The following is a 25062-nucleotide window of genomic DNA, read 5'->3' as shown; positions in this document are numbered from 1 at the left end:
GAGCCAATGGCCAAACATGATGTTGATGGTGTTGTGACAGCCAATCTGTTTGTTCTGGCTATTTCTTGTCAATCGCCGCCCTGGATGTTCGGGTTGTTTCTCGTACAACCACAGAAGTACCCAACCTTGCAACCACACATGCGATCTGTTTGGTGCCTAGAAAAGGGTTTGCTGGTGGGCTGGTGGCAGGCCTGGATTGTCTAGTGGCGCAAGGCTAGTGTTGTTGTTCGGGTTGGTTCGGGATGGTTCGGGATGGATGCTGTTTGCCTTTCAACTGCTTGTGTTGGAGTGTCTTGGTTTTTTAAACTATATTCTTTTTGTGGTGATGTAAGGGTTTGGTTTGGCGTGTAGGAGGCGTAGGATTGTTTATTAATTTGTTCCGATACATGTCGATAGGGGCAGCATGGCTTTAGATGGCATTACAAAAGCCGGTGTGGCTGTTTTGGGCTAGGCCAGGATAGCTCGGGGAGTGGTTTCCAGGTAGAGTGCCCTGCACCAGTCCAAGCACTAACCCTCTACCAGCCACACCGGCTTTTGTTTGCCAAGGTAGGCGCTGGCATCTAGAATGTAGCTGTTTTTGTCGCGGCGAACAAAGAGCATGTACGTTGAGAATGGCACCTCGGCGTGGCACGTTGGGCAGATGATAGCCTCGCCCGCCTCATCTCTTTTGGTGAGTAGCTCTTTTAGGCAGCTCTGGCAGAGTATATGGCCGGCCGCATCAATAACACCAATTTGTTCGGGTTCCGGGTCCGAGGGCCCTGTGTTCTTGGTATTAAGCACGCGTTGACACCGAGGGCAGACCAAGTCCTGAGCAGGGTTGATGGGTGGCGAGAGTAAACTTCGGGTGCTCTTAGTAAGCACGGCCAAGGCTTCGGGGCAGGTTTGCACCAGGGACTTTAACAGCGACCCATTTGCCCAGTCGGTGTATGCACTTGCGGGAAGGTAGACAAGCCCCGGTGCGCTGTACAACTGGCAGTGCTCCTCTGACATTGTGAGCCTGTACAGGTCTGGGAAACCATCTATGTCAATAGTTGTGTTCATGACAAACTGATACAGCTGGGGGTCAAAGATGTAGATGATGTCAAGTGTTTTCACGTCTTTGAACGAGCCCACCACCCACGAAAGCACCTTTTTGAGCTCTTCTGGGTCTCTTGACCCGGTCGCTGAAGAGCCTGGGGCCAGCACCAAATGCTCAACACTGGATTTGGGCTTACCTGTGTGGAACCCTGGATATGTTTTGGGCTTTGGCTGGTGTTTTGTGTTAATGCCAGCGCCGATGCCAGTGTCAACACCAATACCAATACCAATGTCAATGTCAATTTGTAGATGTTTTGCCGTTGTGGTGTTGTTGCCCGATATAAGCAGGCCAAATAGGGCTTCTGGGATGTGCAGGCTGGCCCACTTCTTGCCGATTATGCCAGCAATTGTTTGCGGCTGTGGCGGCTGTTTCAGGTTAGCGAGGCTGCGCTTGATAAACAGCCCATCCGTTACCTTTCCATTCTGCAGCATCAGGCAGTCAAGCTGTAGCAGCCCCCAGTGGTTGACCACCCAGAGCTCCCGAACTGCATCAAGTGAAATCAGATCAAGGAACCGAAGTGACGCTATATGACTCCCGCTTTCTATTTTTAGAACTATCGGGGTGTTTATCGCCTCCAAAAGATTAAAGAAGCTAAGAATGGCAGGCGTTGCTGTTTCCCTGATGACAAGACATTGTAGGTTAGAGAGGGCCAAGAGTTTGGGCTCGGGGTTATAGTTGATGGCGGGCTCCCCCAAGGAAAAAGCCTTAGTCTCTGGGAATGGCAGATCACGTAGTCCAACTATCTCCAAGGTGTTCACTGTAAGCATCCGAAAGGCAGCAAAGACTTTTTCAAGAAGTAGGGTGTCTGGGGCTTTGGACTCAACAATTCCAGACCCTTCAATTTTTAAGCGCTCAAACTCTATACCCGGAACGATCTGCTCAGGAATGTCGTTGAGCTCGTATTTGTTGAGGTATATATGTTTTGGCTTCTGTTGCTTCCGCACAATGCAAACGGACTTGTTCAAGGTGGTGGTTGTGTCCAGGCTGCAGTTGGATCTGGAAAAAAAAACAAGAGTGCTTGATGTGTGCGGCGAAACTATATAGCCGCTCTGGTTCGGGTTTTTCTCTTCTACTGATCCTAGACATTGCTCAAACGTGCAGATAGTGGCCACGCCCAACATTATATGTCTTAGCAGTTGGCTAAATGTCCGTTTGGTGGGTGTCTCCGTTGGGAGTCTGGTGTGCTGCTTTGCCAGGGAATCTACCAGGAATACCTGATAGCCACCAGATATGCATTGGTTTTTTGGGTTAGTTCGGGTTAGTGTTCGGGTGGTGTTTTTGTTGTGCACTAAGCGGTGGGCTAGCCCAGAGATGTGTTCTGGGCGGGTGCTGCCTCCGAACATCTGCAAGGGTTTGTGTGTGTTCATGAATCCTTTCCATGCTATCTTCTTTTATACTTTTAACAAGGCCAAAATCAGCATCAAAATAATCATTCTATTTTACGCTTACCTGATGTTTTTGGAGATGTTTTTAATTAAGAGCGTGTGGGTGCGTGCTCGGGATAAATCAAAGATAAAAATCAATTTACCATTTTTTACTAATGTGAATTTGTGATTCTAACCCGAACATCCCAACCCGAACATCCCAGCCCGAACAATCAGCTGATGAACATATCTTTTAAAGATATAAACTTGCTTGTGCTTCTCTCTCACATGGCGGAGAGAAAAGAAATTCAACAAAATATTAAAGCTTTGGGTTGGATGTGTCTCTCAACATGTCTCATTATGTGGGTGGTTCTTCTGAACTGGGTATGCCACACCCCCAGTCCCCGAATACGAACACTACCCCGAACACAGGCAAAAGGGTCAAAGAGACAAAAACGCGTTATTTCATCCTCGTTGTAATGCTAGGGTCTAGGCTAGATGTAGGTAGTGTAGTGCTCGTTTAATAAATGGGTACCTCTTCTCTAAATGACCATATTAGAACATTTGGTTGAACCCAATCATAATCAGTTGTTCCTCAGTTGGCATATGAAAAGAGGCGTGCCGGAACTGCGCTGTCTCGCCGGTCATTTCTACCAGATCTCTTTCCATCTCATAGGCTATCGTTTTCCGGCACAAGGGACAGCATAAAGGGGTGTTTTTTGTCTCACACACCTTAGCCATTTTGTCCAAACAGGTGTGGCATATTGTGTGCCCTGCCTCATCCAAAACACACACATACTCCAACCACCCCGTGGTTTTTTTTCCAAGATCCTTGAACGTTGTGAGACACACAGCACACACGTCTTCTTGGCCCATGTTTGGCGGGGGGGAGAAGCGCCTTCGCGAGTTGATGCGCATCTGTGCTAGCGCCGCTCTGCTGTTTGGGGTTAGCGCTTGAACTAGCGCGTTTTGTCTCCACTTGGAATACGCCTTGTGGGTTAAATAAAGAATCTGGATTTCGGGGGGCCATTCAAGGGTTGTGGTGCCAATGGTTAGCGTTGTAAGCTTGGAAAGAAGGGTGTCAAAATAGCTACCCTTTTTAACAGCTTGGTTTGGATCTACTGTGCTGGGCATTCGAATCTGCAGCGTTTCTATATTCGGGTGGTAGTTATTTGTCCACACAAGCAGATCTTTTACTGTGGCTTCAGTCAAAGCCTCTGTGTTCTCTGTTGGGTGGAAGGTGATGGCTTCTGTCAAGGTGCTTGGTGTGCTCGGTTTTGTTTCCATGAACTCCCAGGTGTCAACCTCCAGGGTTAGAACTTTTACCGATGGCGTGTTTTCGCCAGCCAGCCGGGAGAGCATGACCCAGTCGCTTAGGAACATTCGGGCACGGTTCCATGTGTTGGTTTTGGTGGAGTTGCACAGATCCTTGAAGAGCGCTGCAGATTCGGGCAGGCCTGATAAAATGACCTCTGTGTGTTCTACCATCTTACTCTGGAGCAGGTTGCATATAAGCGTTTTTATGTTTGGGAGGGTGGCCAGGGTTAGCGTGAGAAGGTTTCTTGGCAAAAACTCATCTAGAAACTTAAGGTTCCTTACTAGGGGCGATTGCCTGATGGTGAGGGCCATAGTGCACTTGGACATTTTAACGTGCCTTATAACCCATGTAATGGCCTCTGACGACATCTGTTCAAACGTCAGATGCTCTGCTTTTAGCCTGACCAGGGGTTGGGTGTAGAGAGACAAATACTCATTCCCGAACATAAAAGAGGCCACAGTAAGGTTGGATACCCTAAGTGTCCCAAGCCCCGTGAGCAGTTTCGTAAGCTGGTTTAGATTCTCTGATGTAACTACCGGTGTGGCGCTGCCAACGATGGCTATCTCTGTGAAAAAGAAATGTTTGCCCATGTTTTTATGCTTGCCCTCTAGAGTACACCCATCCAAGTGAATGGTCTGTGGGGCTGTTTGTTTTTTCTGAATATATTCCCGGGAGCCCTCTTTTTGGGTTTGGATCAGAATATTGCAGTGGTTGAAGAAAGCGGCCATCTTTGGTGTATATAGCGTCCTTAGTGGAGACCAAACCCCTTCCCTGCAGCTGGCCAGAGCAGTCCACAGAACAATTGTGGCTAGGTAGGTTTTGATTATCGTTGTTTTCGGGTTGGGTTTTTGATTCTTGTTTCTTTTGTCCATATACGGTACTGTTTTAAAAAAATATCAAATTTAGTAATAATAGACGTGTTCGGGCTCGGAGTGTTACAATAAGAGACATTTTGGTTGTTCGGTGTTGTATGTACGCGAGTTAGCACCGTATGTAATCGCCTGAGAAAATCATTACCATTTAAATAAAAGGTAGGCTATGCTATAAAAACATGAGAGCACAAAACCGTATCATGTGCCCGCAACAGCGAAAACAAAACAGGTTGTGTGTGGTGTTCGCTTTGTTGGCATGGGGCGTGCTTGGACTATGCATGTGGGGTTTTGGGTTTCTATTGACCAGAAAGCGAGAGGAAAAGAACCGGGATGGAACAATAAAGTCTTATGTTCGGACTAGTTCGGGCGGGGAGCTATCCATAGACACAGAGCCCGGGGCAGACACCACCAATCCCCGAACACTGGGCAAGGAAGACTTAAACATATTGGGCCTCCGTAGGTGTAGGGTTGTGATGCACATCAATTTTGGCCCGCACAATACTCTATCATTGGCGCGCTACACTCTCCCGAATACCAGCATGGTATACGCGCTGGTTACCCGGACTCAGGGCAGTGTGCAGCACCTAGCCATCTGCGGAGTGCCCCCAACACAAAATGCGTATGTAAACATGATTCTTGAATGGCTAGAGGCGCTGGATCTCCCCCCAGCAACTAGCCCAGAGGTTGAGAGGCTGATTCTGCTCTTTAAGAATGTAAGAAGTAGTATGAGCATTTTCGAGGTTTTGGAGTATGCTGTTAGCCGACTCTCTCGGGTAGATCAGGGGCATTCAGATACGCCCGGGAAGTACACAAGATGGATAAAAATGTTTACACAAATGGGCAGACAGCTTAGGGGGGCGATTTCACCCATAGACCCCGGGATCCTTGGGTCTGTTTCGCCTTCTTTGCTTGATCACGCGTTGAAAAGGATTGCGGCCCAATCACGCCTTAAAAGCGTTCGGTTTGCTTGGATTTGCTTGGATAAAAAAGAAGCTGCTGCTCAAGCCTCCCTTTCGCCGCAGAGCAGCCCTGAGCCTCTTGTTTGGCCTTCAGACACCACTATTTCTTTTATGTGCGTTAGCAAAACTTTTCTGGAAACAGTGCTCGGGATTAGTCTGGGTGATAAAAGATTCCGTGAGGGGTGGGTTGTTCGGCCAAAATCAGACAATGATGTGCTGATTAAAGTGGCGTACCAGAATGGCGCCACAAAAGTGTTCTTTAAAGCTGCCATATACTCCGCACACGCCTATTCCGATGTTATAGAGGAAGTTCTGTTCAAGACGGACATACTTGTGGTTGAAACAGGACACTTCCCAACCCTACTATCCAAACTTAGGCTTGAAAACAAGACTTTTGATCTTTTGAGAATAATAGTTCACAGTTCTAGCATCTTCAAAAGCGGCGGCCTTTCCAAACGTGTCAAGGGGTTTTTAGCCCAGAATCAATTTGAGGTTGTTAGCTTTGTGTTCGATAAATCTGTGCCCATGACAGGATTGCTTGGAAAACAGGCAATAGAGTGGATAAAGGGTGTTAGGAAAGGAATTGTTTGGCTGGAGTGGAAAGGGGGTGCCTGCCTGCGCTCAGACCTGGTGAATGAGCTGCAGGCGTGGATGGAGGGAAAAGGGCATCAAAGTAGCAACATAAGCGAGGAGAGATTGCATATAAAGTTGGCCACTGATTCGGGGGATAAATAAAAGATCTTTTTGGATGGTCCACAAACACAGGCGTGTTGGTTCGGGTTTTCGGAGTCTAGTCTTTAAAAAGTGTTTTATTGCAAACCCACCCCTTCACTATGGCCGTGTGGGGGAGTCCTTTATATGGTGAATTTTGGGGCAGTGATAGCCAGGATAGAACATGCATGGCTCACTGTAATCATGTAAAAGGCCGGGCGGGGGTTTGTGGGAGGCCATATGTTGTAGGGTCGGTCAGTATTCGGGATTGGTGTAACCTTCTTCAGCGGTTAGTGTTCGGGTCATGGGGCCAGGTATCCATGGGTGTTGGAAAGGATGCGGGTGGCGATGTGGGTAGTTGAACAAACTGGTCTACGTGGCTCGGGGTGTTATCGTATTGGATGCGGGTTATGGGGATGACGCCTATTGTTGAGCCAGCGTTTGTTGCAGCGTGGCTTGGGTTGGGGTATGATTTGTAACTTTGAGATCCATTGTCGCCAGGGAAGAGCTTCGGGAAGGGGATCGGGTTTTTGCGGGATAGGTTGGTGTTCTCGGGTTTGGATAAAAGGTGGTCTTCAAATAGGGTGCCCGCATTGTTAAGTTTAGGCTGTGGTGTAGTGGTGTGTGATTTTGTAGCGCGCTGCTCTGCATGTGTTTGTGTGGCGGTAGCCGCGCTTTCATCATCACTGGTAGCGGGTTGGGGGTACAGATAAGTGTCTTCAGTGTTCGAGAAGCTAACTTTCTTACCATGCAGGTTGGCGTTGGCAGTTGTGGGTTTGATTTGTGCGGGCGCCGGGGGTGCCGGGGATTGGGGGGGCCAGTCTTTGGCTATGCATGGGGCTGTAATGCTGTGTGATTTTGTAGCGCGGTGTTCTGTATGTGTTTGTGTGACACTGCCTCTCTTGGTATTGGCAGGTGATCTTGTGTTGTGCCCTAAGAGAGAGTTTTCTCCACCAAGAGTGGCTGCCCTTGCAGTGGCGCACATGGCCTCAGCTAATAGATTATCTGTGTGTGTAGACATCTTGTCAAAGTCAAACATTTCGGTGTTAAAGATGGCGTTTTGGTCTGGAAAGGGTTCAAGTGTCGAATGCCACACATTAACGCCAGAAGCATCTGTGCTACTGCTCTGTTCTCTTCTTGATGAGGATTGTTGTGACTGTGAAAATGTTTTTGTGACACTACCCCTCTTGTTATTAGCGACTGATCCGGTGTTATACTCTAAAAGAGAGTTGTCTTTGCCAAAATCAGTTACCCAAGCAGGGCTCTGGATTTCAGATGAGAGAGTATCAAAGAATGTAGACATCTTGCCAAAGTCAAACATTTCCGTATTGAAAGGCGTGTTTTGGAATGGGTCAATTTGGGTTAGTTCGGATGGTGGGGGTACTCTATCAAAAGTAGATACCTCTGTAGTGGTGTTCGGGTTATTGTTGGGTGTTTGGTATCATCTACCTCAGTAGTATATGTTTTTGTGACAACACACGTTGGTTCTTTCGTGGTGACAATAGGCTTGGGGCTCATATCAGGGCTCGGGTTACTAGACATAGAGTCCTTCGGGTTAGTGGTATAGACAAAGACCACCAGAGAGAGCACGAGCAGTGCTAAAAAGGTTCCGATAGCGTATACAGGTTTCATAAAAAAGAAAAAAACACCTATATTTATACAATCAGCAATCTTTGTGCACTGTGCCTGTTTTTATCTTTTGATGCAACTTTTGCCTGAGGCAACTTTTAAAAAAACGCGTTTCATTTATAGTCGAGGGAAGCTTATTTGATTAGGCTAGTTCACTATACAGATGCTTGCTCCGAGCAGCCTTGTTTTCTCGAGTCTCCACGGCCGTGGCAGTGCTAGTGCTTCTAGCAAGCCATACCCCGAACACAAGTTTTTATTAAATGAACACATACATGGTGGTGAGCAGTCCACAGACAGCAAGGGATGCGGCCAGAATAACGCCTGCAGTGTGCCACGGGCTCGGGCTGGTGTTTGGATTGGTAGTTCGGTGCCATCTCTGAAACCTACGAACTATCACGAACCAACCCAAAGACCACCTTGAACCAACCCAAAGACTATCTCGAACTTTCCAGAAAATCATTTTGATTATTTGGTTAGGTTTAATAGAAGAATTTTTTAAAATCTCATGGAGAAAAACAAGATTGCTATCCTAGGAGTATGTGTTATTTTAGGCATCGGAGCAACCATAGGGGCCATCTGGTATGCCACAACGAAGAATGGCAAAGCAGATTCGAAGAGCACCGATACTAAGGACAATGCCAGCACTAAGGGTGCTGGCGACGCCAAAGATAATACTGTGGGTGCAAAAGCCATAGCCACACCCACCGAAGTAAAGCAGTAACCATAACTCTTTGGGCCAAACCAAACCAAACCAACCCACCCCCACCCAAACACCTTTCAATGGATGGTTTGCCATCAACACCTAGCCCAATAAACCTTCATGGTTATTTCGAATTTCCGAATAACTTATCTTCATCAAAAAGACAGGTGCTGGACTGTTTTTGTTCCCAGAACAGAAGGAATGCCCTGGTTACTTCGAGAATAATGAATGGAGGCGGGGCAGGGATGGCGTGGGCCATCTATAGATCGAATAGTTTCTTTGTAAGCCCTGTCCAGTATCTAACCCAAATTACTAGCTCAAAGCCTCAAACTTTGTATGTATGCCCAAAACACTAACCAACCCGAACAATCTTATGATTCGGGGCAAATATGGGAGTACAACACTTCAGACCTGGTGCCGAACTGGGAAAGGTTAGAGGGAAGGGGAGGCCTGTGGTTCAGGCTAGTTCTCAGGTGGTTAAAACTGTTTTAACCTTTTCCTAACCTGAAATATTAAAAATAAAACTTTTAACTAGCCCTAGAATGAAATCAACGGGCGCTTGTTATTTCAAAACAACCAGCTCACCCTGGCTAAGATCCCCAATTCTATGGCTGCCCATCCTACTTGTGCTTCCATACTTGGTCCGCAGCTCGGCAGAGCCTCCCACGGCCACCGACCATATCGTTTCGCCACACACCAAAGAAACACTCCAGTTCTTTTCCATGAGCGGCTCTTCGTCTATCCCGAACAAGCTTGCCGTGGTTAAAATAGAGACCCAAACACACATCCTAAAGAAGCAGACCCAGCTCTGCCGGATCATTCTCCCGAACTACACCCTAGAGTCTGTTCCGCAGAGGCTGGTGGAGGGCATTGAGTTTACCATGCTTCTGATAGAGTCGGGGGGCGGTCAGAGCACGATTATCCAACTCAATCCCGCCGTGATGAGCAAAATACTGAGAGCGTTCGGAACCATTTGTGCGGAGACCCTGGAGCTATGCAACCTAAAGACCAATGCGTCGGATGCCACCAACCAAGAAATGTTATTGGCAAACCACAGTTCCAGCGAGCTAGACACCCACATTAATCCAACACAATGCATCCTTAATCTCAAGAAGCTAATAATCGCCTATGCCAGTGAGCCAACCATTCAGTGGTGGCAGGAGCGTGTAGATATGTCACAATCCTGGATAGAGCTAGAAATATGGGGCGGGCATAAATTACACAATCTAGCAGTATTGGATGGATTTAACGCCGGAGGAATTGTGGCGTTGGAGCTGTATAGCTTTCTCAAACTTGATAGTCTAGAATGCAAACTGCTGCGAGAGGGGCCTCTCCCCAAGGTACTATCCCTACTAGGCCCCAACACAATGGCCCCGGTGTTATCGGAGCAGATCGTCCACAATATTTGCAGCAACCACTGGAGCATTTTGCAAATGTCCAAGGAACTGTGGGAAAACTTGATGAAATCAGATGGGCAGTCAAAATACATCACCACAGACAGTCTAGCGCTGTACGTGTCACATATGGCCATTATGTCTAGCTCTGGAGTCTCAACATTTCTCTCAATGGAAAACAACCAGGCCACAGTCAACTCTCTTATGATCAAATTTAACAATATTTATGATATACTATCACCCCTTATCCTGACCCGCGCCCTTCAGTGGATAGGCAGACACTTTAGAGGCCTTACAGGCATTGACATTAGCACAGAATGTATACGATGTTCGGGCAGAAGAGGCCGCGGACATTGTCGATACTGCGCACCCCCAACCCTAATAGAGTTTGTTACCAACAATATGTTTGAAATAACAACCAACCCAACCCTTAAAAACATCCGAATAACAAATTATGACCGTATCCACTCCCCGAAAAAGAAAGAAACCATTTTGTGTTTCTCTTTTGACGCGTGGAGGGCTTACAGAGAGGGCAAACTGGCCGAAGAACTAACCCAATCCGGTGCAGATCTGAGCGAGCTGGGATCTAATGAACAAGAAATCCTTATGACCCAGAGATGGGTTAGTGGCGCGTATGAGTCTTTGTGCGTCATCTGCCTAGACACAGTTGATGAGCTCTGTCTAACTAACCCGAACACTGAAATATGCATTCTCGACCACCCTGAACACATTATTTGTGGTGGTTGTTTTGATAGATTGTGTTCGAGGATGGGGGTGGAAACCATCAATTGCCCAGTGTGTAGAGGAAAGATCGCCCGGCTGCCCCTTAGAAACAAAATAGAAAGGAACAACCAAGGTGTTTTTAAGCTAACCATGGCTGGGCCTATCCCTCCCCGCATGCCCGTTTTGTCCTTCCCGAGCACTGGCTTTTTGGGGGTTCTAACCCATTACCAAGAATAAAAGGACTTCTAGATCAACAGGGGTTCGGCCGGTGAAGATACCTCTACTCTAATAACACATATGAAAACCCCTGCACAGACTATACAAACTACCCCGAACCCCCGGCTTTGCATAGGTGTGTAATCAAATAAACAACCACACACCCGAACCACACAACCCGACACACAATCAACTTGATCGTTTACAAATATATAACACCGGATAACATTTTCAGCGCCATGGCACAGTTCAATATATATCCCTCGGCTATCTATGCTGGCTTATCTGTGCTCTTGATAACGGGAATCATTCAGTGCCTGGTCTACTATCATAGAAACAGGAAACCCGAAGAAAACACCGGGCCAGTTTCACACAATGCCCCCAAAACAAGCGGGGAAGTGACAGACATCACTGAAACCTTAGACAGTGCAGACACGGCCTGGACTCTAAACAGCAATATAAGTGGAGGCTGGACAAAACTAACCATTGCACTTTTTAAAAAAAGTGGAAACATGCTAATGATGTCTGATACTGTTCAAGGTCTACATATTATGAAGATACAAAAAAGTGGTCTAGCATTATATCTGGATAGGATGGGTTTAAATGACATTCCATCACGGATAGAGCCTGGGATTGTGTTTTGCGATTTATCTATCGTTGGCAACTGGCGGGGAGAATATGCCACCCACGAACCAATAGTTCACAGACTGACAAAACTTCTCTGGGCTCTCGGGAGCGTGCATGTGAAAACACTCTATATAGAAAAATTTCACCTGCCGGAGGAAGCACTGTCACCAATTGACTCGGGCATCCCTATACCAATCACAAAGATGCTGTCTATCAACAACGTTTCGAACACATTTCTTGAGTGGATCTGTATGGCTGTTGATTTGAGCAAATGCGAGGAGGCAATAATCCTAGAAGTAGCAGAGTGCGCCACACCATCCATTGCATGTCTGACACATCTGAGACTTCGGGTTAGTTCGGGTTTATCTCTTGCCAAACTGCCAAACCTAAAGATATTGGACCCTCCCTTGCTATTGCTTGCATGCAACAACGGCCTGTTGGCGTTATACAAACTCTCCAGCCAAGTACGAATCGCTACAAGCGCGGCAATGGTCATAATAGAAGGTAATTGGCACGAGATGCACATGGATGTGTCAATTTGGAACGCCATTTACAAGACAGAGAGGAGTATCTTGGTAAAGGAAAAACTAACTCTAAACTTCAGGTGTCTAAAAGACTTGTCTAACCCGCAAAAACCATTGCCCGGAGTTAAACATCTGGTTATACAACACAGCGTTGGGCTAAACCTAACTTACAAAGCTTTCTTTACATTGGCCATGGAGTGGTTAGTAGTTACCGATAGCAAGGAGATCAACAAGGTTACCATTCATATGATGGAGTTGCTTGTAGTAGAGAGTGATGATGACATACCATGCATAGAGCTTAGAAAACTGGTCAAAAATAGGTGGTCAGCGTTATTTCGGGGAAAAAGTTTATGGCTGAACGATGTTAATGTAGCACTCTTACCCGTGTCAAAGATTAGTGTCTCTGGGTTGATGAACACCATTCGGGGTAGTTTTCGGAGAAAAACTCATCGGTTAAACATGAAATAGCATAGGAGACAGGTTGGCGCGCGGGTGGTAGTCTCGCAATGAGTGCTATGCCAAAAACAGACTATTAGCCCCAAGCACCAACCCGTGCAATATTATCTCATATGGGGCCCAGTAGTAAATTTCTTTTTATGTTTATTCAATTACACAAGTTGTGGGGCATTATGTGCAAATCTTTTGCATGTCTCACCACAGCTCATTAAATTTTCTACGCCCAGTTGATTTGTGTCTATGGGCAGAGTTTTTTCCAATACCTGAACACAGACTGCCCATGCTTCTATCATACCTCAACCGCTGCCCATAAGGACTCAATACATCTACAAACACAACTTAACCGACTGGCATGTTAAACATCTGTTGCCTTCCTGTATAAATGGTTCAACCTGCCAATTGGACCACATCACCACAACCCAGCCGCCGTGCCCTAGGGGAGGTACCGTGGGTGCCTTGGGTTAGTGTTCGGGAGTTCGTGCTCTGTTAGGACGTGTGTCGTGTGGCGTCTTGTTGACATAGTCCATGCGGCGTGTTGGTGTCAATGGCCTGTTCTTCCGCCCTGCCTGGGGTGGATGTTTGTACTGAGCCTATGTGGAATTGGCCCCAGCTAACTTCTATTCAGGTTAGTGTTCGGGCATCAATATGTCTGGCCAATTGGAGCCAGCTGGCCTGAAGGCGCATCTAAAAGATTGTTCTCCGGGGTCGGCAACTCCTAGCCCCGAACACAGGCTATTTAAGCCGCCACCCTCCAACCCGAACACTGCAATGAACTCTCACCCTGCTTGCTCCCCCACTAAGCTCCCGAAACAACTGAGAATCTGCTGCGCACTCCTCCTCCCTGCCCTGTTCTCTGCAGCCCTCGGTGCGAGGGTTTCTCCCAGGCTACCCCACATCGTGTCGCCGTACACCGAGGAAACACTTCAGTTCTTTTCTCTGTCCGGCTCTGCGTACTTTCCCAACAACCTGGAAACTGTCCAGGTAGCTGCGCAAACACACATCCTAAAAAAACAGACGCGAACAACCTACATTGACCTCCAGAAGTACAGTCTTGAAACTGTTCCCTCACAGCTAGCCCAGGACATTGAGTTTGCCACCCTTCTGGTGTCGACAGTTGACCAAATTGTCCCGACCCGAACAAGCCCTGCAATACTTGGGAAGATACTTCGCGCATTTGGCACAATTTGTGCCGACACCCTAGAACTCCACAGTATGGACATTGTTGGACCAAACAATATCACAAACAGCATTCAACGCATGGTTCAGTTTTTTTCTCGTTACCAAGAACCAGAAAACACCGCACCCGCACCCAAGTGTATTCTCAAAATTAAAAAACTCAATATATTCGGTAGCACCGTGGCAGCCATTAACTGGCTTCTGGCGCGAATGGATCTATCGCTGTCTCGAATAGAGTTGGTGCTAAATGGGGAGTTTAGATTAGACAATTTAAACCTTCTGGATGGGTTTAATTCGGCGGGGATTGACAGGTTAGAGATTTTTGGGTTAGTTCGGGTTAATAGTCTCGATTGTAAATTGTTTCTAGAAGGCCCTTTGCCTGATATTCTACTCCTACACAGTGACTACATACTAACCCCAACTGTATCGAATCAAATCATCCAGAACATGTTTTCCAAGAGTTGGGCGGTGCTGTGTATATCTATCCAGCTGTGGGAAAAACTAATGGTCCCAACTGAACACCCAAAACATTTCAATGTAAAGTTGTTGAGAATTTATGTCCCTTGGTACGACAGAACTACTCTGGTCCAAAACATTCCATTTTCACCAATGGGAGATAACCTGGTTGCGGGGGAGTCTCTTATGATTAGTTTCTTTTGTTATCAAGAGTGGATAACAAGCCAGAACATAGTCCGTGCCCTTGAGTGGGTAAGTAAGTATTTTAGAGGTCTGAAAACGCTTAGTGTTGGAGATCTACCCACACTGCCGCAGCTAAGAGTGTTTGCTAGCACTAAACAGTTTGAGATCATAACTAACCCGTCCCTCACGAGTATTACAATAAGCGGCGTTGAGTGTTCGGCTTATCAGAAAAAGAAAGAAGCCATTCTGTGTTTTTCGTTTGAGGCCTGGGCGCTTTACAGGGCGGGCAAGCTAGGCACTGAGCTTGCCCAGACCCACACAGACCTGAGCGTGCTGTCAGATCTGCAGCAGTCGTTGTTCTTGGCTCCGGGGCCCACCCACCTCAACGAGCCGGTGTGTGTCGTATGCATGGGCATGCTTGAAGACCTCCGGGAGACTGACCCGAATGCCGAGGTGTGCATTTTAGACCACCCTGAGCATAGACTTTGCAGCGGGTGCTTGGATGGCGTGTGTTCGATCAGAGATGAAGATACCGGGGAGGGCATCACCTTTATTAGGTGTCCGGTGTGCCGAGGAGAGCATAGCCTCCCCATTTCTAAGCACAAAATCCAAAAGAACGACCAGGGCAGTTTCGGGATAACAGTTGCCCGGCCTTTAGGTTTCTTGACGTTCCCATGTACAAATATAGAGGAGTTGCTAAGAAACGTTTAGAATAAAATGGTTAAATTTTGAAGTGTTTGTAGTGGGTGTGTGGTAGTTTGTCCCGAATTGTCCAGAACACATACTTTCTTTTCTTTTTTGTCTACAGTTTGTGTCTGTGTACATGTGTGTTCGGGAAAGTAGGATATTATATGGGTGGCATCCCCAGGAGTGTCCCACCATCTCAATTTGGCGCGGGGATCGAACCCGAACCCGTGTGATTCCTGAAGGAGATCCCGCCAAGCTTCTGAACGTATAACAACAGGAATCAATACACACACATGGACACACAGCACAACACACAGACAGATCCACCCCAGGCAGGGCGGAAGAACAGGCCATTGACACCAACACGCCGCATGGACTATGTCAACAAGACGCCACACGACACACGTCCTAACAGAGCACGAACTCCCGAACACTAACCCAAGGCACCCACGGTACCTCCCCTAGGGCACGGCGGCTGGGTTGTGGTGATGTGGCCGTCATTTGACCACGCAAACTGGACCTGGCACCGCAGCCACAATATCAATATATGTCTTTATTACCCCATCTTATTTTACACAACCAAACGTACGTGCTCTCTTGCGTACACACAACAATGCCCTATTCCAAAAGCCTTCGAATCCAAATCAATTTGTCTTCTTCGGTGGGTTAGGTCTGAAAAAATAAATAGGGTTTTTTAAAAGTCTTACCGTATTCGGAACTGCTTGGGATAGAAACATTTGTAGGCTAGTTCGGGTGTTTGTTTGGTGTGCGAAACCCGAAATAACCCAAATCTCCGATTTGTGTTGTATTAGTGAAAAAAATTTACTAAATCCCATGATGAGTATAAGAGTGGTTGGGATCTGGTTGCTTACCATTCTTACTGTTGGTTTTTTGGTTGTTCGGCCACTAATTAGGAGAGGGCAAACAGCTACAATAAACACTGAAGAGTCTGTGAGTTTTTCGGACAATAGAGCCACCCTAGACAATCAGGTGGGTGGTATCACCACACCAGACAACCCTCCTTTACAGACACCACTTGAAGTAGAACTCCACACAAGCTACCAGGATGACGTGCTAGCAAGTACAGACTACACTGAAAAAACTATTGCGTTGTTTGAAAAAAACCCCGAACACAGACTAATAACCACCTACAAACACCCGTATACTATGATTGTGAAGAATCAGCCCAGAAAGATCAAGGTATATTTGTACAGGCTACAGGTAAATGACATTCCAGAAACAATAGACCCATTCCAGGCCACGGACTTATATATTTTGGGTTGGGGGCTAGAAAACCACGGGTCAAACACACAGAAGGTAGCCGAGAAGTTTTTCCGAGCTCTCAGGGATGTTCGGGTAGAAAATCTTTATCTATCTGAATTTAACATAGCGCAAGGAGTGCTTTCTTCAGTAGGAACACCTATTCCACTGACCCTAAACAGCCTCGTTATAACTAGAGTAGAATATTTTTTTCTTGCGTGGGTGTGCGAGTCTGTTGATTTGAGCGCCCGAACAGAAGGATTTAAGCTAAGTATAACGAACAGCAACACCCACTCTATTGCATGTCTGAGCCAACTAGGTGTCAAGCGACTTTCTTTTTTTTTTATTCGGGGTTTGCCACACTTGGAAAGTTTTGATTACCTCCTCCCAAATACCGAGGCGGCAGGTGGGACCCTGTCGATGTTTAGCCTTTCCGAGCCTTTTAATGTTTCTAAGGCAGTCGCCAAATCAATAGCAAATACCAAGTGGGATAAGATACGCCTGGACATGCACATTTGGAACAGCATTTGCTTTGCTGCGGGGAAGGGCATCAATGTGGTTGATGTACTGGGATTAAACGCTCTACACCCGAGGGATCTAGATAGGAACAAAACTAAGTGGGGAAGGGTTCCTTTTGGGGCTACATCACTGTGTATAGAAAGCAGAACTGGGTTGGATAAAAATTTCAGAGAGCTATTTGACTTAGTCATGTATTGGGTTAGCGTGTGTGGTGGAAGCGAGACCAAATACATCAAAATTTTACAGGGTAGTAACCTCAAAATTATCCAAGACATCGGCGGTATTGGGAGATGGATTGGCAAGGGAAAGTGGGGGGACACACTCAGTCAAAAGACCCTCTGGATAAATTCTAAACACGTGCCCATAGTTTACCCAGAAGCCCTTATTCCTGGGTAGGTATAGGTATACTCAGATTTGAAAAGGTAGGGCCTAAAGCATCCCAGCCAACCCGCACCATAGAGATTGGGGCCCTTGGAACTAACCCAAACACGACCGATCCTGCTTTGGTGATACTTCTACTCTGTGGGGTAGTTCTATGGGTGGTCGAGAACCGCTAATTAAAACTAAAATCACAAACCTACCCCAACCCACCCCCGCCTTTGCATACCTGACTGTTTGTGTTTTTGCCCACTAAGATAAGCTAGCCAGAGCACTAACCCGTCACCTTTTTGTGTTCGGGTTAGTTCGGGCAACTAGAGCCTAACAGTCTTAACTATTTAAATTAAATTTTTTAAACAAATGCCTAATGAAATTAAAGACCGTTAGGTATATTAGTAAAGCCTTTAGCGTGGTTCTAGGGGCCACATTGGTGTATATGCCTAAAAGAGTGCATGTTTAGTGTTAATATGTGATTTGAGCGTGGTACAGCGGGAGTCTTTGCCATATCTAAAAAAGCCTTTATTGTAAAGTCAAGAGTATTTATAGTTTCTAGTGAAACTATGAACTAACCCGAACCCCCTATTTGTTTACAAACCGACGGCTGATGACTCCTCGTTTGTGGTGTGTCCTTATTGGCCCATATCCCTTTGCACCAACCCGAACTACGTATGCACTAACTTACATACCTACAGCATTAATAATAAGAAATGATCCATGGCTAATAAGGGCTATTATACTTTGACATTGAAAGTATAAATACGACAGCTTTCATAATAAAGAACTTGGTTTATAGATGCCTAAACCCACACCATCACGCTTAAAATAACTGCTTTTTTTAGCTAGCCACGCTGTCTGTTCTGCCTTTCTCTAACCCGAACTTAGGGGAAATGACTGACATTTCCCGAAAAAGGGTCTTCGGGTTCGAGGAGTATGTTGAAGGTTGGACAAACCAAGTAGATGAAAACTCTGTGATAACAAACCCGAACACCAATCTCTGCCAAGAGTTCGGGTTAGTTCAGAGAATAGTGATAGTGTTTAAGGCTGTTTATAATCCAACGCTCATTGTTGAGTTGTCTTTGTTTGATCTCAGCGAATGTATTGTAATATAGGGTCTGATAGGCATCATTGAACACAGAAATATCAAGCTCCATTTCCTGTTTTTTTCATCTCTTTCCTTTTGTGGCAGGTCTGTGTTTTTATCCACTTCATCTATTGTTAGTTTCGCCCAGACATTAAATTCCTTTTTAACATGGTTAGCTCTGAGTCTACGGCGCCCCACCTCGATGAAAAGGGCTGCATAGTAGTTGTATGTGGTTTTTGCGATTTTTGCGATTTTTTTAACTCTGTAAGGTGCTTAAGGTGATAGTGATACCCAAACTTACTCGACAAAAAGTCTATTTTCTTAACCCAGAACCTAAACCAATACCCGTCCAAATGTGTTTGTTTATGATACTCTTCCAAGTTGTCGGTATCCTTTTCATAGGAGGATGGGCGACATACAGTTGTTTAACAAACCTTTGAACGTTGGTTTTAAAGCTGTCTTTTGCATCAACAATGTCCACATGGCTTATCTTTTGGTAGCAGCTCTCTAGGGGAGGGTGGGAACTCTTTATCTTGGCACTCTGTAAACTCGCTCTCAAGCACTTTGTTGTAGTTCTCAAGACCAGCCAATGGTGCACACTCTTCAGTGTAGTACTGGGCATTTTCTTTGGACATTTTTGTAATTCGGCTACAGTTTAGCACTGGGTAGGATGTGGTGGTGCTTTAGGGCACTAGGGTGGTGTCGTCACTAACGAAAACCGCGTTGTTGGCGGTGTAAGGCATCATAGTGTTGTTAAAGAGAACCTCATTGTTAGCGTTGCCGGTGGTGATTTTTTCGCCTATCAAGCACGACACCAGCACTATGACCAGGATTGTGAGTATGGCTATAACAATCAATCTTATTCGGGTTAGGACGCGGCCAGTTCTGCTTCGGGCGGTACCTCCAGCCTCAACGTCTGCGGTCTGTGCTCGGGTTTGTTCGTCGACAGCCTCCTCGGGATTTAGATTGTCGAGAATAAGAACCTCTTCATCGCCAATGCTTGGTCTGCTAATTATGTTTCTCAGCGATCTTCGTGGCATTTGGAATGGCCAGCTCTGCACAAGGCTTCTTATATAGCCCAATGATCTGTAATCGGCGTACAAATTAAATCACTATCTCAGCATAATAAAGCCATAATATGGTTACATGACGCATGGGCTTTCTATAGGTGGCTAGATTAGGCTGCGCCAGTAAGATCTAACTATCTGTATTTCCCAAACACAAATAGGTGGGTGGTTGTGCTGTTTGTAGTGTTTCCATGGAACGACACAAGCTAAAAAAAACTCTTACCCACACTCATATCCACTTCCTCACCTCCCAAACTCTTTCTTTTTATTTTTATGTACGGTTCTAGCCCGAAAACAAACAACTCCGAACACAATAGCCTCCATAACACCGTGGCCAGGAAGGAAACTAATCTAGCCCCGCCCCTGCATAGGCGTCTGATTCGGGTGGAGGTTTGGGTTAGTGTTCGGGCGGAGCGTAGCAGTGACACATTGGCCTTATACCCAAAAGGGAGAGGGTTGGGCTAGTTTAGTTTAGTGGTGGATGATTTGTCTGCCTGAACATGCACATATCACAGACCACCCGAACAGATCCTAGTGATCAGTGCGATCTTTCATTGATATATATCCAAAGCAGATTTTTCAGCCCCATGGCACAATTCAAAACATACCCTCTGGCGATCTATACAGGGCTGGCAGTGCTCATTCTAGGTGGTCTAATTGTGTGTTTGATCTACGTTAAGAAGACTCCGAACCCGAGCAACGTCCTAGACGCCACATCCCGAACACAAAGTCTCAAAACAGCAGAAACACACACACCATCGGAGACCTTGGACAACCATTTTACCGGCTCAAATGAACCCCTGCCTACAACATTATCACAATGTGGTGACCCTACACACCCCCATAGTGTGGTAGAATATATTCTCGAATCTGAGAGCTCGAACGAAAACATGGAGATGTTCGATATGAACCCAATTACCACATACATTCAGAACAAAAGCGAAAAAGAAAGCATCACCACGTCTGAACACACAGAGTCAGCGATCCAAACATGCAGTCAGAAGTCATGGGAGTCGGGAACAGAAATCACAAAAAGTGTGTTGCTAACAAAAAAAACCCATACATACGCATACGAAAAAGAAATATTGGATACAAAACACATGAAAAGGGAGATGCTGGCACAAAAACAGAACAGGCAGGGAAAGAACACACTTGCAGAAAACATGGTGGGTGAGAAAACATATGCAGAGCAGATGCTGAGACAGAGAGCTAGCTCGAACAATCACCAACAGGAGGGACAAACCACTAACCAAAGCCACCAACAGAGCCAAACTCAGGGGGAGAACAGACGCCGAGAGTCATTGGCAGAAGCGAGCAATCACCAGCAGAGCCAGAACACGCATACCGAGGACATGATGAGGAAGATGTTGACACAGAACAGGCGCACAGAGGAGGTACAGGGACAAACCACTAACCAAAGCCACCAACAGAGCCAGCACATGCAGAGTGAGAACAGGCACAGAGAGTCATTGGCAGAAGCGAGCAATTATCAGCAGAGCCTGAACACTAACCCGAACTGCCTGGAAAGTGAGCATGCACAGAAAAATAACATGCGTAGAAGATTATTCTTTGCAGAGATGTACAATCACAACCCGAGTGAGAACCAGCAGAGTGAACACACCCCTACAGAAGACGTACAGAGACAAAACACTAACCAAAGCCACCAACAGAGACAGCACATGCAGAGTGAGAACAGGCGCAGAGAGTCAATGGCAGAAGCGAGCAATTATCAGCAGAGCCTGGATGTGCAGGGTGTAAACATGTGGGGGGTGATATCCACACAAGCAAACAATCACCCGAAGAGTGAGAGAACACGTGCAGAAGACGTACAGAGACAACACGCTAACCAGAGCCGCCAACATAAATGGATTGTTCGGGGCAATAACACACATCCAGAGTCACCAACCGAAACAATAATCCAAACACCAAATCAAGCCCAAGCACGTGCAGTGTTACTAACCCAAATAACAACCACAATTAGTCCGGACACAGACCCGAACGATTACCTGCAGATTCAGAACATACAGAACCATAACACAGGCAGATATTCATCAACAGACTCGAACAACCACATGAAAAGTGCATGCATACAGGCAGACTTGTTGTCAGATGTGAATAATCACCTGCGGAGTGCGAACGCGATTTTGAAGAAGAAATGGACGGACTCAGTTACAGAATACATGGGTAGAGTATATGATTGGTTGGTTTTATTTAAAGAATGCATAGAGAGAGCAATCTGGTGTTCGGGAATATTTGCAAAAGACAAGAATATGGAAGCTACATGGATTGGTTCATTTACAGAGCGCACAAAGAAAGCATTCGAAAGTTTGGATTTATTTAAAAAAGACATGGATGCAGCAATTGTCGTAGCGGATTCACGTGTAGAGGGTTTGGAGAGCGCGTGCGTATGTGCAGATTTGGTTAAAAACTGGATGTTGGAAGCAGCCGAAGAGATAAATTCAGATATACAATACATGTTGAAAGTAGCTAGCCGCGTGTTCTTCATATACAAAAGAGATGAGGAGAGCAAGCGAGTGGGTGCATTCAGATCTAGAAGAGATGCGGAGAAAAGCCGACTGGGTGAATTCAGGTCTAAAAGAGATGAAGAGAATAGCCTCATTTATATTATACTAGCATCAAAAAGAGATGGCCCGCCCATAACGGTGATAAACGAGATCAAATATTATACATAGTTACCCCTGCAGTTTCAAGCAATTGCCAATGAAAAGAAGGATCAGAGCATAAACAAACATGCCGAAAGGTGTTGATCGGGACAGAAACACGATGGTGAAGAGTATGTGTGGCGGTAGTGGCGACAAAATCAACAGACCAGAGTTTATAAGAGCAAATAAAAACATCCAAGTCAGTTTTTTGGCCAAGTGTACAGAAGATCTATTCCCAGAGACTACTAACCCGAGTATAGGTTTGGGTTAGTAGTGTTCGGGTGGTGGGGATACCACAAATACAAAACCTGTGTATATGAACAGCATGACAGTAGAAGAGATTCCGGGGTAGTTCGGGTTAGATAGCTGGGATACATTTTGTTCCGGGGTAGGGGGCGGTGTATTATGTTATTGTTATTGGTCGACATACTCCGTAGGCATTGCGGTGTTCGGGGGAGTTATGATCTGGATTAGGGGTGCCAATGGGGTTAAATGTTTGAAACCAGCAGAGGACACCAACCTAAAGTATCCTAGAAGCTCGGTAGACTCGGCTTAAATTTGCAAAAACACACAAACTTATTCTTCTATGCCACCATATCCCTGGCGCCCATTTTCCTGTTTGAAGCTGTTCCCGAACACAACTGGTGGTGTTAATTGTGTTTGAAGCCCCTGAACTAACCCGTGCACCCCCGTTTCTGAATAAAGGGGTGGTGTGTGATTTATTGATCAAAAAACTAATACCCCATGAGAGATCAACCTAGAGTCGCATTAGTAGTGTCTGCAATGATTTTTGTAGTTGCTATACTGCTTCTGGTTTTGGCTGTGATATACAGGCAGAATAAAAACAGACTAACAAAATCAACATCAAACACACAAGAACAGAAACTGACAGTTGAGTTTATTAAAAAGTGCAAGGACCGAGTAAACATAGCAGACCTGGAGATAAAGAACACTGTTTGGGGGAGAAGCAGCCATCTAAACATATACTTGGAGAATCTAGAGCTGAAAGACATCCCAGAGAACATTGTTCCAGATTGCTATATCGGTAAGTGGGTGTATGTGGTTGGGCCGGGTTCTAACACCAACACCAACACCAATACCAATCAAACACTAGCCAAACTAGCCAAACTTCTTCGTGCCTTCGGAAGCATGTCAGCAGAGAACTGGAATAGTCTTGTTCTGGAAGACTTTACCATGGACGTGAGTGCAATGAGGTCAGCTAACCCGAAAATAGCTGCCCGGGCACACACCCTAGAGCTGATGAACATATCCCCATCTTTTCTTGAGTGGTTCTGTGACAGCGTCAACCTAAGGACGCGCCCGTGGGATGCCAAGCTAAGAGTAACAAACTGTGAGACCAAGTCTGTTGCCTGTCTGGCCAATCTAGGTGTCCGTTCGCTTGCGGGCCTTTATCTTAACAATCTGCCATGCTTGACATCTCTTGACTGCCCGCTGCCAAACATTAAAAAACCCAACCTAATCCTCCGTGGCCTGCCCGAAGCCATGGAGGTATCAACCCAGATGGCCAATGAAATAGCAAGTATTATATGGGGGGATGTGTTCGATATGGACATGTGGCTCTGGAACAGGATTTGTTTTCTGGCAGGAATGAGGGTTGATGTGTGTTATGAGTTACATTTAACGGTTTGCAAGCTAGACGAGCTGGAACTGGATGAAAGCCTTAATGATGAGGACACTATTCAAACCTACGAGCTATGGTTAACTAACAACACCAACGGAAACCCCGAGACACCACCCCGTGTTTTTGTTGATTCAGCAATAGCGTGGATATATGCCAACATGAACAATATGTGCGAATGCCATATTTATATTGACCAAAACATAGACGCAGAGTTTGAAAACTACCTGAAAACAAACGGCTTGAAAAAGATCGGCAAGGTGCCTTGGCCAAAGAAGCTGGAGGTAATTGGGAAAGATAAAACTGTTTGGGCCCATTCGGGTTAGCTGAATACACCAACGTATATGGGTGGGCATGGTATAGTGACGTGATTGAGGGTTTCGAATATTACCCGAACAATAAACCGTTCTCTTACAAACACCTCTTGAAAGGTACGAACACGCCAACTTTACATCAACTGGCCTAGTTTCACAATGTTCTAGGCCTATCTATACACCAGTCACAAACCAGCTGTGTTTGGGTTAGTGTTCGGGAACAGATGGTCGGGTTTGTTTGCCCAGGCATGCCCCTATCTTCACACTAACCATTCACCGAACTAGCCATCCACCGAACTAACCCGAACAGGCCAACTATTTAAATTATTTTTTTTGCACCCCATGATGAAATCAAAGCTGATTAATTGTTTTGGAAAGGTCTTTGGAAAGGCACTAAGGTGCCACGTGTTATGTTTAATTGTGCTGTGCGTGATTGTTGGTTGTGCGGACGAAGCTCCCGGGCCAATGTACATTGCATCGCCATATACTGCGCAAACGATAGAGTTCTTTGAGAGAAGCGGTTCTGAAGGTCGGGGCATGCAGTTAAGAAGTATTGCAACCTCCACAAAGAAATATATTCTAAAGAACCAGCCTCGAAAGATACAAATCAACCTCGAAAGATACACTCTTGAAACTGTTCCCGAGAAGTTGGTAGATGGTATTAAGTTTAAAACCCTTATAATAAGGTCGGATGGCCACTGTGTTCCGGCAGTGCTGGAGAGGGTCTTGGTCGCATTCGGCACAATCAATACAGACAGATTAGAAGTGTTTAATCTAAACATTAATGACGAGTTCGAGCCCATATTGCTCCCCACTGCAGCAAGTCTTCCAGGAGTGCCATCTAAAGGCCTGTCCATGAATCCGCCACCAACCCGATGCATCCTCAATACTAAGGACCTCACCATAATCTGCTGCAGGATACCTGGCATTATCTGGTTCCAAGAACGGGTTAGTGTTCGGGTTAGTGTTCGGGTTAGTTCGGGTTAGTTCGGGTTAGTTCGGGTTAGTTCGGGTTAGTTCGGGTTAGTTCGGGTTAGTTCGGGTTAGTTCGGGTTAGTTCGGGTTAGT

At 46.1% G+C, this 25062-nt stretch overlaps 12 protein-coding genes across 12 annotated transcripts; 8 read left to right on the top strand and 4 right to left on the bottom strand.

Moving 5' to 3' along the window:
- Positions 1 to 507: 507 nt before the first annotated feature.
- Positions 508 to 2445, bottom strand: NEDG_02042 (uncharacterized protein; the record flags this gene model as incomplete). The annotated part of the gene is made up of 1 exon (XM_067689460.1): positions 508 to 2445. The coding sequence occupies one exon, from the start codon at positions 2443 to 2445 to the stop codon at positions 508 to 510; it is 1938 nt and encodes a 645-aa protein (XP_067545733.1).
- A 552-nt stretch (positions 2446 to 2997) lies between these two features.
- Positions 2998 to 4632, bottom strand: NEDG_02041 (uncharacterized protein; the record flags this gene model as incomplete). The annotated part of the gene is made up of 1 exon (XM_067689459.1): positions 2998 to 4632. The coding sequence occupies one exon, from the start codon at positions 4630 to 4632 to the stop codon at positions 2998 to 3000; it is 1635 nt and encodes a 544-aa protein (XP_067545732.1).
- Positions 4633 to 4811: 179 nt separating this feature from the next.
- NEDG_02040 (uncharacterized protein) lies at positions 4812 to 6326 on the top strand (the record flags this gene model as incomplete). The annotated part of the gene is made up of 1 exon (XM_067689458.1): positions 4812 to 6326. One exon carries the CDS (start codon positions 4812 to 4814, stop codon positions 6324 to 6326), a length of 1515 nt encoding a protein of 504 aa, XP_067545731.1.
- A 259-nt stretch (positions 6327 to 6585) lies between these two features.
- Positions 6586 to 7623, bottom strand: NEDG_02039 (uncharacterized protein; the record flags this gene model as incomplete). Its single annotated transcript, XM_067689457.1, has 1 exon — positions 6586 to 7623. The coding sequence occupies one exon, from the start codon at positions 7621 to 7623 to the stop codon at positions 6586 to 6588; it is 1038 nt and encodes a 345-aa protein (XP_067545730.1).
- A 1550-nt stretch (positions 7624 to 9173) lies between these two features.
- NEDG_02038 (uncharacterized protein) lies at positions 9174 to 10985 on the top strand (the record flags this gene model as incomplete). Its single annotated transcript, XM_067689456.1, has 1 exon — positions 9174 to 10985. The coding sequence occupies one exon, from the start codon at positions 9174 to 9176 to the stop codon at positions 10983 to 10985; it is 1812 nt and encodes a 603-aa protein (XP_067545729.1).
- A 218-nt stretch (positions 10986 to 11203) lies between these two features.
- NEDG_02037 (uncharacterized protein) lies at positions 11204 to 12583 on the top strand (the record flags this gene model as incomplete). The annotated part of the gene is made up of 1 exon (XM_067689455.1): positions 11204 to 12583. One exon carries the CDS (start codon positions 11204 to 11206, stop codon positions 12581 to 12583), a length of 1380 nt encoding a protein of 459 aa, XP_067545728.1.
- Positions 12584 to 13216: 633 nt separating this feature from the next.
- Positions 13217 to 15097, top strand: NEDG_02036 (uncharacterized protein; the record flags this gene model as incomplete). Its single annotated transcript, XM_067689454.1, has 1 exon — positions 13217 to 15097. One exon carries the CDS (start codon positions 13217 to 13219, stop codon positions 15095 to 15097), a length of 1881 nt encoding a protein of 626 aa, XP_067545727.1.
- Positions 15098 to 15907: 810 nt separating this feature from the next.
- NEDG_02035 (uncharacterized protein) lies at positions 15908 to 17248 on the top strand (the record flags this gene model as incomplete). The annotated part of the gene is made up of 1 exon (XM_067689453.1): positions 15908 to 17248. The coding sequence occupies one exon, from the start codon at positions 15908 to 15910 to the stop codon at positions 17246 to 17248; it is 1341 nt and encodes a 446-aa protein (XP_067545726.1).
- Positions 17249 to 18994: 1746 nt separating this feature from the next.
- Positions 18995 to 19351, bottom strand: NEDG_02034 (uncharacterized protein; the record flags this gene model as incomplete). Its single annotated transcript, XM_067689452.1, has 1 exon — positions 18995 to 19351. One exon carries the CDS (start codon positions 19349 to 19351, stop codon positions 18995 to 18997), a length of 357 nt encoding a protein of 118 aa, XP_067545725.1.
- A 614-nt stretch (positions 19352 to 19965) lies between these two features.
- Positions 19966 to 22071, top strand: NEDG_02033 (uncharacterized protein; the record flags this gene model as incomplete). Its single annotated transcript, XM_067689451.1, has 1 exon — positions 19966 to 22071. The coding sequence occupies one exon, from the start codon at positions 19966 to 19968 to the stop codon at positions 22069 to 22071; it is 2106 nt and encodes a 701-aa protein (XP_067545724.1).
- A 753-nt stretch (positions 22072 to 22824) lies between these two features.
- On the top strand, positions 22825 to 24006 carry NEDG_02032 (uncharacterized protein; the record flags this gene model as incomplete). Its single annotated transcript, XM_067689450.1, has 1 exon — positions 22825 to 24006. One exon carries the CDS (start codon positions 22825 to 22827, stop codon positions 24004 to 24006), a length of 1182 nt encoding a protein of 393 aa, XP_067545723.1.
- Positions 24007 to 24336: 330 nt separating this feature from the next.
- Positions 24337 to 24981, top strand: NEDG_02031 (uncharacterized protein; the record flags this gene model as incomplete). Its single annotated transcript, XM_067689449.1, has 1 exon — positions 24337 to 24981. One exon carries the CDS (start codon positions 24337 to 24339, stop codon positions 24979 to 24981), a length of 645 nt encoding a protein of 214 aa, XP_067545722.1.
- Between the last annotated feature and the right edge of the window lie 81 nt (positions 24982 to 25062).

Source organism: Nematocida displodere (genome assembly GCF_001642395.1).
Source record: "Nematocida displodere strain JUm2807 chromosome Unknown 12, whole genome shotgun sequence".
Taxonomy (NCBI): domain Eukaryota; kingdom Fungi; phylum Microsporidia; genus Nematocida; species Nematocida displodere.
This window is presented reverse-complemented; position numbering and strand designations above follow the sequence as displayed.